At 41.0% G+C, this 15,645-nt stretch overlaps 1 protein-coding gene across 1 annotated transcript; it reads right to left on the bottom strand.

The window, feature by feature from the left end:
• Window positions 1-184: 184 nt before the first annotated feature.
• SERPINB13 (serpin family B member 13) lies at window positions 185-11,749 on the bottom strand (the record flags this gene model as incomplete). The annotated part of the gene is made up of 7 exons (XM_081098047.1): window positions 185-589; window positions 2,295-2,450; window positions 2,656-2,798; window positions 4,196-4,313; window positions 4,686-4,814; window positions 11,050-11,106; window positions 11,591-11,749. The coding sequence occupies 7 exons, from the start codon at window positions 11,747-11,749 to the stop codon at window positions 185-187; spliced, it is 1,167 nt and encodes a 388-aa protein (XP_080954173.1).
• Between the last annotated feature and the right edge of the window lie 3,896 nt (window positions 11,750-15,645).

Below are 15,645 nucleotides of genomic sequence, written 5' to 3'. Positions count from 1 at the left end.
ACAAAAGGACATTTCACTTTTAAAGAAAATTATAAACACACACACCCAGTGCAGTCACTAAATCATACATTTTGAGGGTTGGATTGAAATGCAAGCAAGAAAATCAAATTTCTTCAAAAAATGGGCTACTACCATAGTCATATTAATACTCCAACACTGATTTTCTGCCAAGCCAGTGACTGGCCTAAGGAGAGGAAAATTTGCCAAAGAAGAGGACACTGTTGGACTCGTTGTGCCGGATGAAGAACAGGAAGGGATGATTGCAGTGAAAAGTTTCATAACTGGGCACTGATGTGACCGCAAAGCCCATCCCGGTGCCTGCTGCAGCCTCGGTACCTTCCTCAGTCACCACCACAAAGGACCCGTGCAGAAACTTCTGGGCATGCAGCCCTGAACGAGGGGACATCCCTGAATAGTCAGCCTCCAGCTCACTGAAGGCATCCCCCAGGCCCATGGCGCCCAGCGCCGCCTCCAGATCATAACTATCTTCCACCTCAAATCGGGGCAAGTGCAAATCCACAGTCTTTTCCTTCATCTGCCCTGGGTTAGTCCACTCTACTAATTTCTCAGGACTTACTTCATTTATAATCTATTAAGGAAAAAAAGGGGGGAGAATGGCATGATTATCAATAATAATCAGTTTATTATTTGAAACATTTTAACACTTATTTGTACCGGTCAGAAATCATTAATTTTAGTAACAAAAGTAGAAATTTCATTTTGCTAGACTGTTGTCTTCATATAGCAGGCACTTGTCTTATATTTATCTATTTAAATTTTCTGTGCATATATGAAGAGTCAATAGCATCTTGTGAATTTTTAAAGATGAGAAATGCAATTTCTTACTATTTCCCAAGTGCCTTTGTATGCATATATATTATATATAATTTTAAAGATAAAATATGTTTATATAAATTATATAATAAGCAAATTATAATTTATATAATATATTAATTGGTGACTAATATAATGTTTATTATAAATATGTAATACATATTAACATATTTACATATAAATATTAATTCAGTCACAGTGAATGTCCATTTTATACTGCATAACTCATCAACATATCTTCAAGCTGATAGATATTTTCATCAAATTGATACATTTTACCCAACATTAACCCATTCATTCACTTTACAAGTAACTAGTATGTAATCATGCATTTTAACAGATGATAGATTCTGTAGATACAAATATAATTATTATTATGAATTTCAAATTAGATATCCTAATGTATTCAATGCAGAAATTACAAATTTGACTCAGAAGGGCAATTTTTTTTCTTCTGAATTATTTCCCTAGAATAATTTCCACAACTGGAATTTTTGAGTTAGAGTAACAAAATTCTTAAAGCTCTTAAATATATTGCCATTTTGCTGTCCCAAATAATTTCCAATGTATAATAAATACTATTAGCCATTGATTCACTTGCTGTTCTGTGCTTGTTAGAGATAGAGATAGAGATAGAGACAGAGACAGAGATAGAGATAAAGACAAAGATAGAGTATGGTCACTAATCATTACAATACTACACATTAAAAACTATGAAGCCCATTTTATAGATGGAAAAATATTGAGGTTCTAGGAAGTTAAATAGCTTCAAAGGACATAATGCTACTAAATAGAGATATAGGGATTTGAAGCAAAGCCTTTCTGATTTCAAAAACACAGGATACTAGCCACATCAATATTTTAACAGCAAAGTGGGTAGGAATACATCAAGGAGTTCAAGATTAAGGGTCTGATGGACTTTGGGTGATTACTGTATATAAGATCATCCTTGGTTAAAAAAAAAAGAACCATTTTTTTTTTCCTGATAAGTGGTGTTGATTATGTGGGAGGTACGCATGTGTGGGACAGGAGGTGTGTGTAACTTTTTCTCAGTTTGTTGTAAACCTAAAACTTCTTTAAAAATTGGAGGTCTAAAAAAAATTCAGAAGGTCTGAATGGCATGCAAAATTTGCTGGATATGTGCACATGTGATTGTTTTTCTGGAAAAGAGGTGACTACATAATCAACCATTTCTCAGAATACTGGGTGATCTTTACAGTCCCTTAAATGTTTATTTTAGCTCATTCCCGAATATTTTAGTGTTGGCCGTTCTCAATACACCTGATGTCATCTATCGCTCCACATTAGACATCCTGCACAGAGGCAGAAATAGTTTCCACTGGGCACCGCCAGACACCAGCTCCCGATCAGAAGCCCCGCTTCCAGGCTCACCAAGAGTAAGCTCTGAGATGCAGAGCCCCCAGAAATGAAAGCAAGAATGGGGAGGTGCAAGGTTTTACCTTCTCCAGACCATCGATGTCATTGGGCAGCAACACGAACATGCTTAGGTCACTGTTTTTATATGGAATCCCCAGAATTTGGGCCTGCAGGTCCTTCAGGAGAGTGAAGCTGAAGGAGTCACGCTGTGTCATCATCTGCACAGGTTTACTTGTGTTCTGTAACAAATTCACAGAGCACCCAGTGTCCAAAGAGGCATGAGACGACCAGGCGAGCTCACCGAAATGATGCTCTCCACCTAAAACAGTGCTAACGCTCAGACCCTCCAAATCAGCATTGTCTGTCCACCCTGTACGTTGATGGAAATGTGACTTCAGAATGTACATTCCAGGTGTAAGCACATCAATAGTTAAAGAACCATACCTTATCCAGCCAAAATTCCTCCTCCTTGGTATGTTCTTTCTTAAACTCCCTGTCCCATTGCCCTTTAAAATGCACAATGTTCACCAGCACCAGCTTCGTGGTGCTGCTTAGAGTGGCATCAGGAAACAGGTCCTTGATGTTTTCTGCAAACAAACAACAACAAACTTGGCCCATCTTTGAAATTATTAGTGATATGCATGGCAGATACGATGCAGGGGGACTTGACTGGTCATTAAAAACCTCAGCCAGGCCCTAACTAGTTTGACTCAATGGTTAGAGCATCAGCTCACATCGGTGCACTAAAGGGTCTCGGGTTCAATTCCCGGTCAAGGGCACATACCTCAGTTGCAGGCTCAATCCCCATCCCTCTCCCCCTCGGGCACATGCCAGAGGCAACCAATCTATGTGTCTCTCTCACTTTGATGTTTCTCTCACTCTGTCTTTCCCCTCATTTCTACTCTCCCTAGAAAAATCAATGGAAAAAATGTTCTCTGGTGAGGATTAACAAAAACAAATAATAAAAACCTCAGCCCGGTCAGGACCTGCAGGCTCTGCAGACAAGGGGCTCACTGGAAGTTCTCACTGTCCCCCGCCTATTTATCCCATTGGATGGATTGAGGTGTGAGGGTTAACGAGTTTTTAGGCTCTGGGATCAGATTGCCTATTCAGTTTTGCCTCTTACCAGTTAAGGAATTACGGGCAAGTTATTTAAGCTTTCTGTGCCTCAGTTTCCAAATGAGTAAAACAGGAATGAAACTGCTTCATAGGGTTGTTGAAAAGAGTAAATGATCTAATGTGTGCACATCACTTAGATCACTGTCTGGCTCACAATAAGAACTCAGTAAATGTTAGCTATTATTATTTTTACCCACTTGATATAGTTACCACCAGAGGATATATTTACTGATTTTAGACAGAGAAGAAGGGAGAGAGAGAGAGAGAGAGAGAGAGAGAGAGAGAGAGATCAACCTGTTGCCTCCTGTATGTGCCCCAACCGGGAATTGAACCCACAACCTAAATACGTGCCCTGAACAGTAATCAAACCATAAACCACTTATGGGATGATGCTCCAACCAACTGAGCCACTTGGCTGGACACAAAAGCAGGTCTTGATGGAAGAGCTGAAATGTTTCTCACTTGATAATGAGAAAGGAAACCCCCTATATTTCCACTCAAAGACCCAGACTCAGAAAGGCTCTGATATAAAGGAAAGAATGTGAACCCAAGACAGACATGACCCAGTTTCAGGACCCGCAAAGATATTATGAACCACAACCAGGTGTAAATAATTCCCCACTAAGTGTTTCCATGAAATTGGCTCTATGATCCCCTCTGGTTCTCCTTGGCTTTCTCTATAATTTGCAGTGCCTCCTCCCACCCCTCATGCTCAGGCCTGCCTTTCCAGCCCTGTAAAGCCCATACCAAGTCCCCTCCCAAAGCTTGTCCACCCTGGTCCCCCACGCAGTGCCAACCACAGGGCTTCACTCACAGTGGGCACTCAAGAAGCGTTTTTATGATGAACGACCCATCCATACTCTACCATGTGTTTGGCTTTCAACCCAGGAATTAATCTTCTTTCGACTTTCATCTGCTGCATTTACAAAATCAACAGGTTCCAGAGAAGCATGATAATATTTTTCAACATAATCTAAGTATTTCTTTAGGAGAAACAGGGAAGGAATAGAAAGAGTTTGAAATTCAATTTATCTATTGCCAACATCTCTAAATAAGTTCAAGATCACTAATATTCTAAGCAGGGTTTGGGGCAAATCACTTTGAGTACTTCCATGCACCTTTTATGCAGGTGTAATAGGGTTAAAGCAAAAATCAGATTTAAACTGCCAAGATTACAAAGGAGCTCTCAAGGGTCCAGGATGCCTGAAAAATAGGCAGGGGGGGGGGGGCCAGGTGATCTGGGCCAAGCAAGAAAGTCAATGTAGGCAGCATGCCATCAGGACCCACAGTCCTAACAGAGCCATTGGCCATTCATGAATACCACTCACAGAAGTGGTGGACACAGCAAAACTTACTTGAAGGAAAAGGTATGTCTTCTCTCCAAATAGCCTGTTGGCTATTTTCAGCTCATAATTATTATTGGGTTTGCTTATTTCACTCAAAAATGTTTGGAATTGATGGTGTATCTCTTTGGTCTTCTCAATCTTCAAAACAAAACAAAAACTCAATGAGTTACCTTAGCAAAAGCAAGCCTGGATTCTGCCCCAGGAAGACATGGCTGCTGGGTCTCTCCCTCAGCTTGGCAGCCTTGAGGATGGCCCGGGAATTCGGTGTGGCCCCTGGATGTCAGCTGGCTTTTACACAAATCACTAATGTAAGTCACAACCAATCTCAGCTCCACAAAGAAGCTTGCTCTTTGGCCCAATACCACAGATCTAGCTTTTCTGGCTCAGGTTGCATTTTTCATCTCAAATGTAATTGCCCACTAAGTGGGTCATATGCTTGCTTTGAGCTTCCCACAATACTAAGCAACTGGGGGAAGTAAATGATTCCTCAGAAGACTCTTATCCACTTAAACTTGGCCACATCTGTTCCAGACAATGGATCAGAAAAGTAAATCCTGATGGTGTCAGGAGCCCTTTGTTAGCTATATACTGGACTGAACTGATATTTTTTTCTTATCTCTGGGGGTGGGGGGGAGGTAAAAAACTTTTCTAGACATTTTTTGTAGAATCCATCCATTTTCTGATTGAAGGCTGAGAAGTGAGTGCTTCATGGCAGGGCCAGATGACAGAGTTTATGTCCCTAAAACAGAGAGGAACACTGCCCCCTGCCCGTTAAGTGATGTCTGGCTACCTCTATCCACCATTCAGGCTGGATTCCAGGGAGAATCATTTACATTTTGAACGGAAAAGCTTGTCCCTGATTGCACTGAGAACAGAAAGGCCTTCTTCCTCTAGACTATAAAGCCCATGGGTCTTCTGTTTATTTGTTTGCTTCATCTTTTTATTTCATGACTGACTACTCAATGCCCAGAGTAGTATCTGGCACTTAAAAGACACTCAGTTAATTTTTATGCTAATGAACTAATGAACATTTGAAGACATTCAGATGGAAATACATGCTTCTCTAACAAAGTATCTGAGGCTGAATTTGACCTTTGGCTCCCTCCTTGTTACTGTGAACCTTTAAATGTCCAATGATCATTCATGGCTGCTCAGGTTGACTGATATGTGATGTGAGCAGATCAAGGTATTGAACCTATGGGGAATAATGGATTGCTATAAAGAGAAGGATGTAGTGGGAGTATTTCTCCAGTGGGACAGTTGTGACTAAGTTGACCTGAAAAATGGAGAAAGAGAGTAAGGGCCTACTGTCAAACAGGTTTGGGGTTTGAAATTATATTATCTCTGTGGATGGGGAAACCCCAAACTAAGAAATTAACTTAAAGTGGCCCTGGATTGATAACATACCAGAATCTTATTCCAGAAAAAAAAAAAAACCTGTATTAGAAATGTAACTACACCTTAAGTTTTGCTGGACAACCATAGATTACCAACCAAATATTCACTCATATTCCAAAACTATAAATCATGAGAAAGTAAGTCCCACATCAAGAATTGATGGGGGGCGGGGGGCGGGGGGAAGCAAACAGCCATATTGGATTCTCAAGGAGTTTAGGTGTTGATATTATCAGATATCACACTTAAAAAGCAGTACTTTGAAAAAATATATTGAAAATATGGTTGAGAAACAAGAGACTGTTATCAAGCTCCAGGTTCATTTTATAATCAACTAGAATTCCTATATGTTCAATAAGCATTAAAATTTAAAAGCTCAATAGATGGGTTTAACAGCCAATTAGGCACTGCTAAATTGATAGACTTGATAGATCTGAATAATTTTCTCATAATGAAACATAAAGACAAAAAGTGATGAAAATATGTATGACAATTAAAGAAATCTAGAAGATAGAACACTAATTCTAGCATCCTTCCAAAAGACAATAAAGACTGGATGCCCTGGCCGGTTTGGCTCAGTGGATAGAGCATCGGCCTGTGAACTCGGGGGTCCCGGGTTCGATTCTGGTCAAGGGTTGTGGGCACATCCCCAGTGGGGGGTGTGCCGGAGACAGCTGAGTGATGTTCCTCTCTCATCGATGTTCCTGACTCTCTATCCCTCTCCCTTCCTCTCTGTAAAAAATCAATAAAATATATTTTAAAAAAAAAAAGACTGGAGTACATGCATTATTCAAAATATTAATTGACTGAGACTTTTTCAGAATTGATAAAAACTATGAATTTTCATATTGAGAAAGCACAGTAAATATGTCTTGGTAAATTAATAACTCCACATCTAGACACATAGCAGTAAAATTCAGAAACAACAAAAAAGACAGCAAAACTTAAATGCAGCCAGAGAGAGATCACCTACTAAAGATTTTCAAATAAACCAACTTCTTAACAGCAACATTAGACATGGAGAGAAGAATGCTATCTTCGAAGAGCTGAGAAAAAATCTCAACCTAGAATGCAACACATTGTTTAACATTCATTCAAGAGCAAACAAAGGTCAATGCAACCTGATAGCATCTACTACAGGCAAATCTTTACTAAAGAAACTTCCCTGGAGTAATGTCATCAAGATTAAGAATAAAAAGCCCCGAACTAGAGATTCTGACTTAACAACAATACAAGAAACAAATACCTTTGTTAAGGAATCAGGAAATCAGTTAAGAGGTTTCTGTATCCCACTGAGCTTGAAACCAACTGCATTGAAGCCTAGTTTAAAAAAAAAAAATCATAGCTCCCTGGGGAGAGAAACAGAAGAGTGGGATGTATAACTAACATTCTGACCTTTCCGGAAGCTGCCTGAGGGCTTGGTTTCTGTCTTGCCTGAACACAAGTGCTGATAGGAATAGGGCACCAGGATAGCCACTAAGAACAAAGGCAATTAACAGTCACCAAATTCTGCAGTACCACAGATAGACACCAGGGAGAGCTCCTGAATAGAAACAGGCAAACTTCAATTGGGACATCACAAACACCTTTCCAGAGAGAATGCAGCCCCAGGAAAGGCTTAAGACATGCCCAGAATCTCTAGTCAGCCTGATCTAAAAAAGTTTTTCCTTCCTTGCTGGTGTGGCTCAATGGTTGAGTGTCGACCTATGAACCAGGAATTCACAGTTCAATTCCCCGTCATGGCACATGCCGGGGTTGTGAACTAGATCCCCAAAGTGGGGTGTGTAGGAGGTAGCCAATCAGTGATTCTCAACATTGATATTTCTATCTCTCCCTCTCCTTCCCTCTCTAAAATCAACAAATACATATATATATATATATATATATATATATATATATATATATATATATAATTTTTTCCTGTATGGCTGGGTTTCCAAATGCCAAAATCCCAACAGAAGATAAGAAGCATGCAAAGAAACAAGGAAACATGACCCAATCAAAGAAACAAATTAAATCAAGATAAGAAGCATGCAAAGAAACAAGGAAACATGACCCAATCAAAGAAACAAATTAAATCAACAACTTTACATCTCAAGGGACTAGGAAAAGAACAAACTAAACCAAAAGTTAGAGTTACATTTAAAGCAGAAATAAACAAAATAGACAGTAGAAAAACAAAAGAAAAATAAACAAAAACAAGAGACTCATGGGTTTTTTTTTAAGAAGATCAACGAAATTGACAAACCCTTAGCTAGACTAAGAAAATAACAGAAGACTCCAATAAGTAAAATTAGAAATGTCTGGAAATTAAAAGGACTATAAGGAACTACTATGCACAAATGCAAAAATGACTTAACATTAGATATTCTATTAATGTAATTCACTCTGTTAACAGAGAGAAAAAATAATTGATTACCAATAGAAATGGTAAAAAAAAAAATATACGTATGTATATGTGTATGGAAGGATAGATGGATGAAAATGGGTGGCTGAGGATTGTAGGCTGGTGGCATCTCAGGTCCAACTATCTCTTTACAACTATATGGCATAGGCCTATATACACTGCTGAGTGGAATAGATGTTGTTATTATCCTACTATATTTATAAAGACCCAAACATTAGGCAAACATTAGGTAATATATTTTTTAAATATATATATATATCCTATATAATAAAAGCTAACTATGCAAACTGACTGAACGGCAGAATGATCAGCAGAACAACCAGTCACTATGACATGCACTGACCACCAGGGGGCAGACACTTAATGCAGGAGTTGCCCCCAGCCCGCAGGCCACAGGCCAGCCAAGGTGGTTGCTGGGGGGGCCCCCCGATCGCCCTGCCAATTGGCCCTGATTGCCAGCCAGGCCTAGAGACCCTATCTGTGCATGAATTTTGTGCACTGAGCCTCTAGTATGTGTGTGTGTGTGTGTGTGTGTGTGTGTGTGTGTGTGTGTGTGTATTATTGATTTCAGAGAGGAAGGGAGAGGGAGAAAGAAATAGAAACATCAATGATGAGAGAGAATTATTGATGGGGCTGCCTCCTGTACGCTCCCTACTGGGGATCGATCCCCTAACCCCAGCATGTGCCCAAACTGGGAATTGAACCATGACCTCCTGGCCTCCACTGAGCCACACCAGCCAAGCAACATTAGGTAATACTTAATAAAGTGGAACATGCACCCACCCTACCTCCCAAATATATGCTATAAACTGGCACTGTCTCATAGAAATGAAATGAGAACCACAAATCTGAACCACATACTATCTTAAATTTTCTAGTATCTCTGTTCTTTTTTTCTTTTTTTTTTTCAATTCACACAAAGATTCTATTTGAAAGGGAAAGTACTATCAAACAACTGTGTTTCTTGACTGAGTGGACAGCGGAGCAGTTATCTGCCCCAACTCTGTTGTACAAAACCTGGAAGGAAGCCTGACTCTCTATATACACATGAACCAGACAACCTAGACATGTGGGATGTAAAATGAATCGTACATTTGCTGGGTGACTTGCCCCTGATTTTATGAGGGTCTGGGGCTGAGCTATGACTACTGTCAAGGCAGATATGCCCTTCCTAAGAGCCCTAACCATCTCCAAATGCCAACCCCAAACTATGGACTTAATATCCCTCCTATGTTTGCATACTCTGTATTTCAGGGGAGGAATATTACAACCCTACAGCTGAAAGAGACCCCAAGAAGACATTAATCCTGTGCTAATATCTATACTAATACAAGAGTAATATGCTAATTAGACCACATCTCTTCCAGACATCCATCTGGACGTCCTTCTGGACAAAGCCATGGTGGTGGGGGCCGAGGCAAAGGCAGTTAGGGGCAATCAGGCCAGCAGAGGAGGGCAATTAGGGGCAGCCAGGCTGGCAGGGGAGGGCAGTTAGGGGCAACCAGGCCATCAGGCAGAGGTGGTTAGGGGTGATCAGGCTGACAGGCAGAGGCAGTTAAGGGCAATCAGGCAGGCAGGGAGCAGTTAAGGGTGATCAGGCCTGCAGGGGAGCAGTTAGAGGTGATCAGGCCAGCAGGCAGGCAGAGGTGATTAGGGGTTATCAGGCAAGCAGGCAGAGTGGTTAGAGGTGATCAGGCAGTCAGGCAGGTGAGTGGTTAGGAGCCAGCGATCCTGGACTGTGAGAGGGACGTCTGAGGGGTCCCAGATTGGAGAGGGTGCAGGCCGGGCTGAGGACCCCCCCCCCCACACACACACACACACACACACACACACCCCTGTGCATTAATTTCATGCACCGGGCCTCTACTTTTTTTAATAAAACATCAGAGCAGGCAATGAAGGGACTTAAAATAAAAATACAATGTAGTAATAATATCACTTACTACTACCATGACCACCACTAGGCAAGTCACCAGTGTGCCAGACAGTCTACTATATTTATAAAGGCCCAAAGAAGATGAATAACTTGCTCAAAGTAGCACAGCTGTTAACTGACTGGGCCAGGATTTGAACCCAAATCTGTTTCACTCCAAACCCATCCACTCTGCTATAGGGACTTCTCAGTCTGGTAGCCTTTACCAGGTTCTATCATAGTGGTTAGTGTGCATTCAAGTTAAGCTCTCCTCTTAACACTAATGGTTGATTATAATTGTATAACCCTAGTAACATTATTGCATTGCTGTGATTATTACTGCTTATAGAAGTATGGAACAGACTGCCGAATCTCAGAGGGGAGGCGGGGGTGAGTGAGTGGAAGGGAAGAGATCAACCAAAGAACTTGTATGCATACATGCATAACCTATGAACACAGACAATAGGGTGGTGAAAGTCTGGGGTGAGGGTGGGGGTGGGCTAGAAGGATCAATTGGGGAAAAATGGGGACATATGTAATACTTTAAACAATAAAGATTTTTTTTAAAAAGCATGAAGTAGTACCTCCTCTACGCATTTCCCCAGTGAGCCCACATCTACTAAGCCACCTTAGTGAGGTTGGTAAGACATGTCTCCCACCTCTTTTCCTTCAGCTTTGATTCTTGAGCTATCTGTGTCTTTTTCAGAGAGAGGCACCTGGAAAAGACAGAAAATATCATGGTGAGGATCAGAGCAGAGAAAGCCCCACACACAATCAGTCAGGGGAAGTGGACATTTGCTAAAGACTCCTCGGTGTCACACAGGAAGATTTGTCTCCTTGCCAAATCATGAAAAGCTCTGGCTGTCTTCAGAGGAGCTTAAATTGGTTCATCCATGCATGTACTCATCTTTGATGTGTCGCATATACCCCAGTGGGGATTATGGTTCTGTCTTTATCAGGTTAATGTCTTTGGACAGGGCCTCTCCCAGCCCTCACCTGGAGGAATTTCAAGCACCAGGGAGCAGATGGCAGGGTGGAATTTGGACAGGGAAGAGGTAAACCTAAAACTACTTCATGTCCTCACACGCTTTCTTTGTTTCCTGGCCCATGGGTCAAAAAGATCATGTTTTCAAGGCAATTTTCGAAGGCTCATCCCAGAAAAGAGTCTGCCAGAAAAGCCATGGCTGCCATCCTACCTACCTTCTGCAGCCGGGTGGCAGTGGCTCCCCGGGTCCGCAGGAGGAGCATGCCGACAGCTGCTAAGATGCTCGCAGGGGAAAAGAAGATGTTGCCATTGTTTTTTCTATTCAGCTCTTTGAAAAGATTAAACCCAAAGGTCACTGCGTCAAGTGATTCCATGATGATTCTAGTGAGATCTAGAATAGCAACAACAATCAAAACTAATACAAAATAATACTGAATGTGAAGTTTAACTGAAAAATAATTTTTTTAAAGAAAAATCAAATGAGCGCTTGTTGGAATTGCTTTAGATCATGGGAACCCTTCTTGCTTCTCTTCCTGCATTGATCCAGAAAAAGATGGGTTATGGAATATTTCAATAAACAAATTAAATTCAGATACTGAGATAGGCCTGGATTTGAGCTGCAGAACTCTCAGAGAGAATTTCAGACAGTACTTTCTCTGAGAACGATAATAGCTACAAACCCTTTTGAAGATGATATATATGTTTATGGTCTTGATCACAGGGATTAAGTTGCATACATTAAATATGTAAGCTTTATTCATATCAATTATACCCCAATACAGTGTTTTCTTTAAAGAAAAAAAGATGGAAAAGTCCCTGTGGCCTGCTTCTCACCCCTTAGCCTTCTCTTGACTGGAGATGTGCATCAGCTGGGCACCATCTGCTGCTTCGCGGTTCTCATTTCCCCAGGGAGCTAGGTGCCTTGGTTTGACTCTCTCTTGTTCTCTGTCAGAACCTGCCTGCATCTACCTGCCCTCCGCCTCCTCCCTGAGGTAAGCTCCCCGCCAGCCCAGCGCCTGCCCTCCTCGTCTGGCCTGCCCAGATGCTGCACCCACGACCAGGCAAGGGGAAGCCAGAGGAAACCCATGGCCTCGGATCCAAGCTGTGTTCTCTGGTCCAGCCATAACAACAATAAAGCCAAGAGGTATCCTTCTCTAATATTTTCTCAATTGATTCAAAATCCTGTGCAGAGATGGTAGGATGCATTCACTCTCTTAAACCCCAAAGCCTAACTGCATGAAAACTTGATTCTGGGCTCAATTTTTCCTCAACGGTAATGCCATGGATTATTAAGTGGAAGTGAAAGAGTTTCCTTTTTATAATTTTTGTTTATTTTAATTTTCTACATTTTTTCAGTTTATACAGTAAGTTCACATTAGTTTTATCTCATCAAACAAACTTTTAAGAACAATTAATATTTACCACAAATAAACTACATTTTATATTTTCTTCATCTCCAGCTACCTAGAGATGTTAATAATTAGTTAATAAAGGCTTTAAGAAAAAAATCTAAAACAAGAATGAGATTAAGGCAGAATAATTTTTTTGACAGTCTACAGACTTTGGGGGGTTCTTTGTGATCAAGGACCCATCCTGCTAGCTAAGACATCTTCCATCTGCTGTTCAAACTTCCATTTCACCCCTGAATTTCCTCACAGGGATTCCTTGCAGGTTAACCCAGAAATACAATGAATTAACCTGTTGTCAAACAACATGAAGAAGATATTGTTTCGTGCTATGTAGGCACTAAAGTAAATAAAACCACCCCAAGGAAAGTTATCCACTATAAAAGTTCTTTCAAATCAACAAACATTCTCAAAACACCAAAAGTCTTCCGTGGGAGCTGAAGAGAGAACTTACCTGGCTTCTGGAGAGACAGAGGTGTCTGAGCATGGACCTGGGAAGCACGTGTAACATGAGTAATTTAGATCTTTTATTTATATCTCTCCCTCTGCCTCTCCCTAGTCATTACCATTTTTGCATTTCCAGTGAAACAACCTTTGGTTTCTCAATGATAATGTCCCTCATAAAATTAGCATGCAAGGTTTATGACAAAATTGAGGATTGCATTTTCTATGTCCTGCATGGCCATGAAGTTATGCACTTGAAGTTGTCAGTAATTGCATTGTGAACTGTAGCTCAGAAAAGAGACTTAGAAGAAGAGAGCTGCCATTTCTCACTTCTCAAAAATCTCTTAGAAATTCTTTTGGGAAGCCAAGTATAAAGCAATCTAAATTAACCAGAAAGCAAAATTAAACCAAATTCAGCGGCTCAATCCAGGACCACAGGCAGCATTAGAACAGCCAAGTTAAATGAATTATTACCCAAGCAGGGGGAGACTTTGAGAGGGCCTTCAACCCTAATGATATCAGGGATCCTCTGAGAAAAACTGGTTCTACACCTTGGGTGCACATTAAAATCTCCTGGGGAACTTAAAAGGAAGGAAAAAAAGATCTATGCCCAAACCCCACGCACTGAGTCAGCATCGCTGGGGTGGGAACCAGCAGCAGAATTTGTATCACCCCAGGTGACTTAATGTGCAGCTGAGGTTGGGAACCAGTGGTTTATGGCCACGGGAAGCTCTGAATCAATGCATACTTACTTACCACAGGTGTAGAGAGCTATGTCCTGACAAGCCCAGTCTCTGTAATTAAGTTAAATTTGCGGTTGCATTATGTGGGGGATGCCAAATGCAAAGAAGAAAATTAAAATATAAAAAACTATCTTGCTAGAAATATAGTGAGAAAACGTCATGAGAAAAGTTTGGGCGGGCAGCCAAACACACACACACACACACACACACACACACACTTGTTCTCAAGTATTCTGTTTATTAATTATGATGTCTCTCACTTTAATTCATTCGATAAACATTTTTTGAGAATCTATTGTGTAGCAAACATTGGGTTAAGCATCAATAATTCATAAACATCCAACAAGCTCACTGAACTCAGGAAAACAACACTACTAAAACAAAATCCTCAACAGAAAGTTCTTCCTCCAAATTCCGGTTTTTCCTACCAATCCTGGGGCATCCTTACTGGCTCTACTAGTTCATTAAAGGAAGCAGTGCTTGGACTGAAGGTGTGGAGATTCATCACATTACCAAGCAGCGAATCCTAGAAGGATATCTAAGCTCTTCCCTCTCACGTGAATGTCTTCTTAAGCAAGCAACTTATCTCAGCGATACGGCTTCTAAGGGCTGGCTGATGCCTGTGCCAATCTCAATACTCACAGTTTGCTTTTTAAAAAAATATTTTGATTACACCTCTTTAAGCAAACTCAAAGCTGTACATAATTAACTTTGCTTTCTAACTCTCCGATAAATGTGCAAACTGAGGAAGGTTTGGAAAGAATTAGCACTTAGTTATGGAGTCAACCCTGGATGCCAATGAAATGAAAAAAAAACAAACAAATCTCATAGACACATTACCAAAAGGAAGTTGGGTAGAGGGTAGTACAGGGTAAAAGGGGTCAAACAAATGGTGACAGAAGAAGTTTTGACTTTGAGTGGTAAACACGCAATGCAATATACAGATGATGTATCATAGAATTGTATTCTTGAAATACATGTAATTTTATTAATCACTGTCACCCCCATTAAATAAACATTTTTAAAAAATGGCATAGAATCATTGAGTTGGCAATTATGTTTTAGTATTCCTATCAATATGTCTTCTAATTCCTTTCTCTGGGACCCTAGACTCCCTGTTCCAATGCCCAGCTATTTCCATTTGCTCGCTGCTTCTTCCTAAAGCATTTTCTCTATCACCCGGTCTTCACAAGGATGCCTGGCTTTCCCTGAGACCACCACACCCCACAAAGTCTTCACTGAGGGAAGTCACTCAAATCTTGAGATCAGAAAGCAAGGTGCCCATTTGTCATCCCTCACTGCTCTTGCTTCTTCCAAGCTATTCTTCCTTCAGTCACTTCTAATGTCCCCTTTTCAGACTTACAACATCTCCCTGTGCCACCCTGTCCCCAACCATAACCTTGCACCCTGATGCTTGGCATGTGGTCTTCAGTCCCCCTAAGCATCCCTCTGTACATCTTCACAGTCCAGGTCAGCAGCATCTCTCACTTCCCTGACTCTCGCCTCCCCTCTCCTCTGGAAGCCCATGTACATGGCCGCACTGTGGGTGTTGCCATCACCAGGGACTACTCCTGCTGTAACCAAAATTTAACTGGACACCAAAATTTCTCCATCTGGTTACAGATGCCTGTCCTTGATCTTTCTAACCCTCATTTTCAATGTCATCAAAACCTTCAA

This window comes from Myotis nattereri (genome assembly GCF_964212035.1).
Source record: "Myotis nattereri genome assembly, chromosome: 8".
NCBI lineage: Eukaryota > Metazoa > Chordata > Mammalia > Chiroptera > Vespertilionidae > Myotis > Myotis nattereri.
Note: the sequence above shows the minus strand (reverse complement) of the source record. Positions and strands in the feature narration are given on the sequence as shown.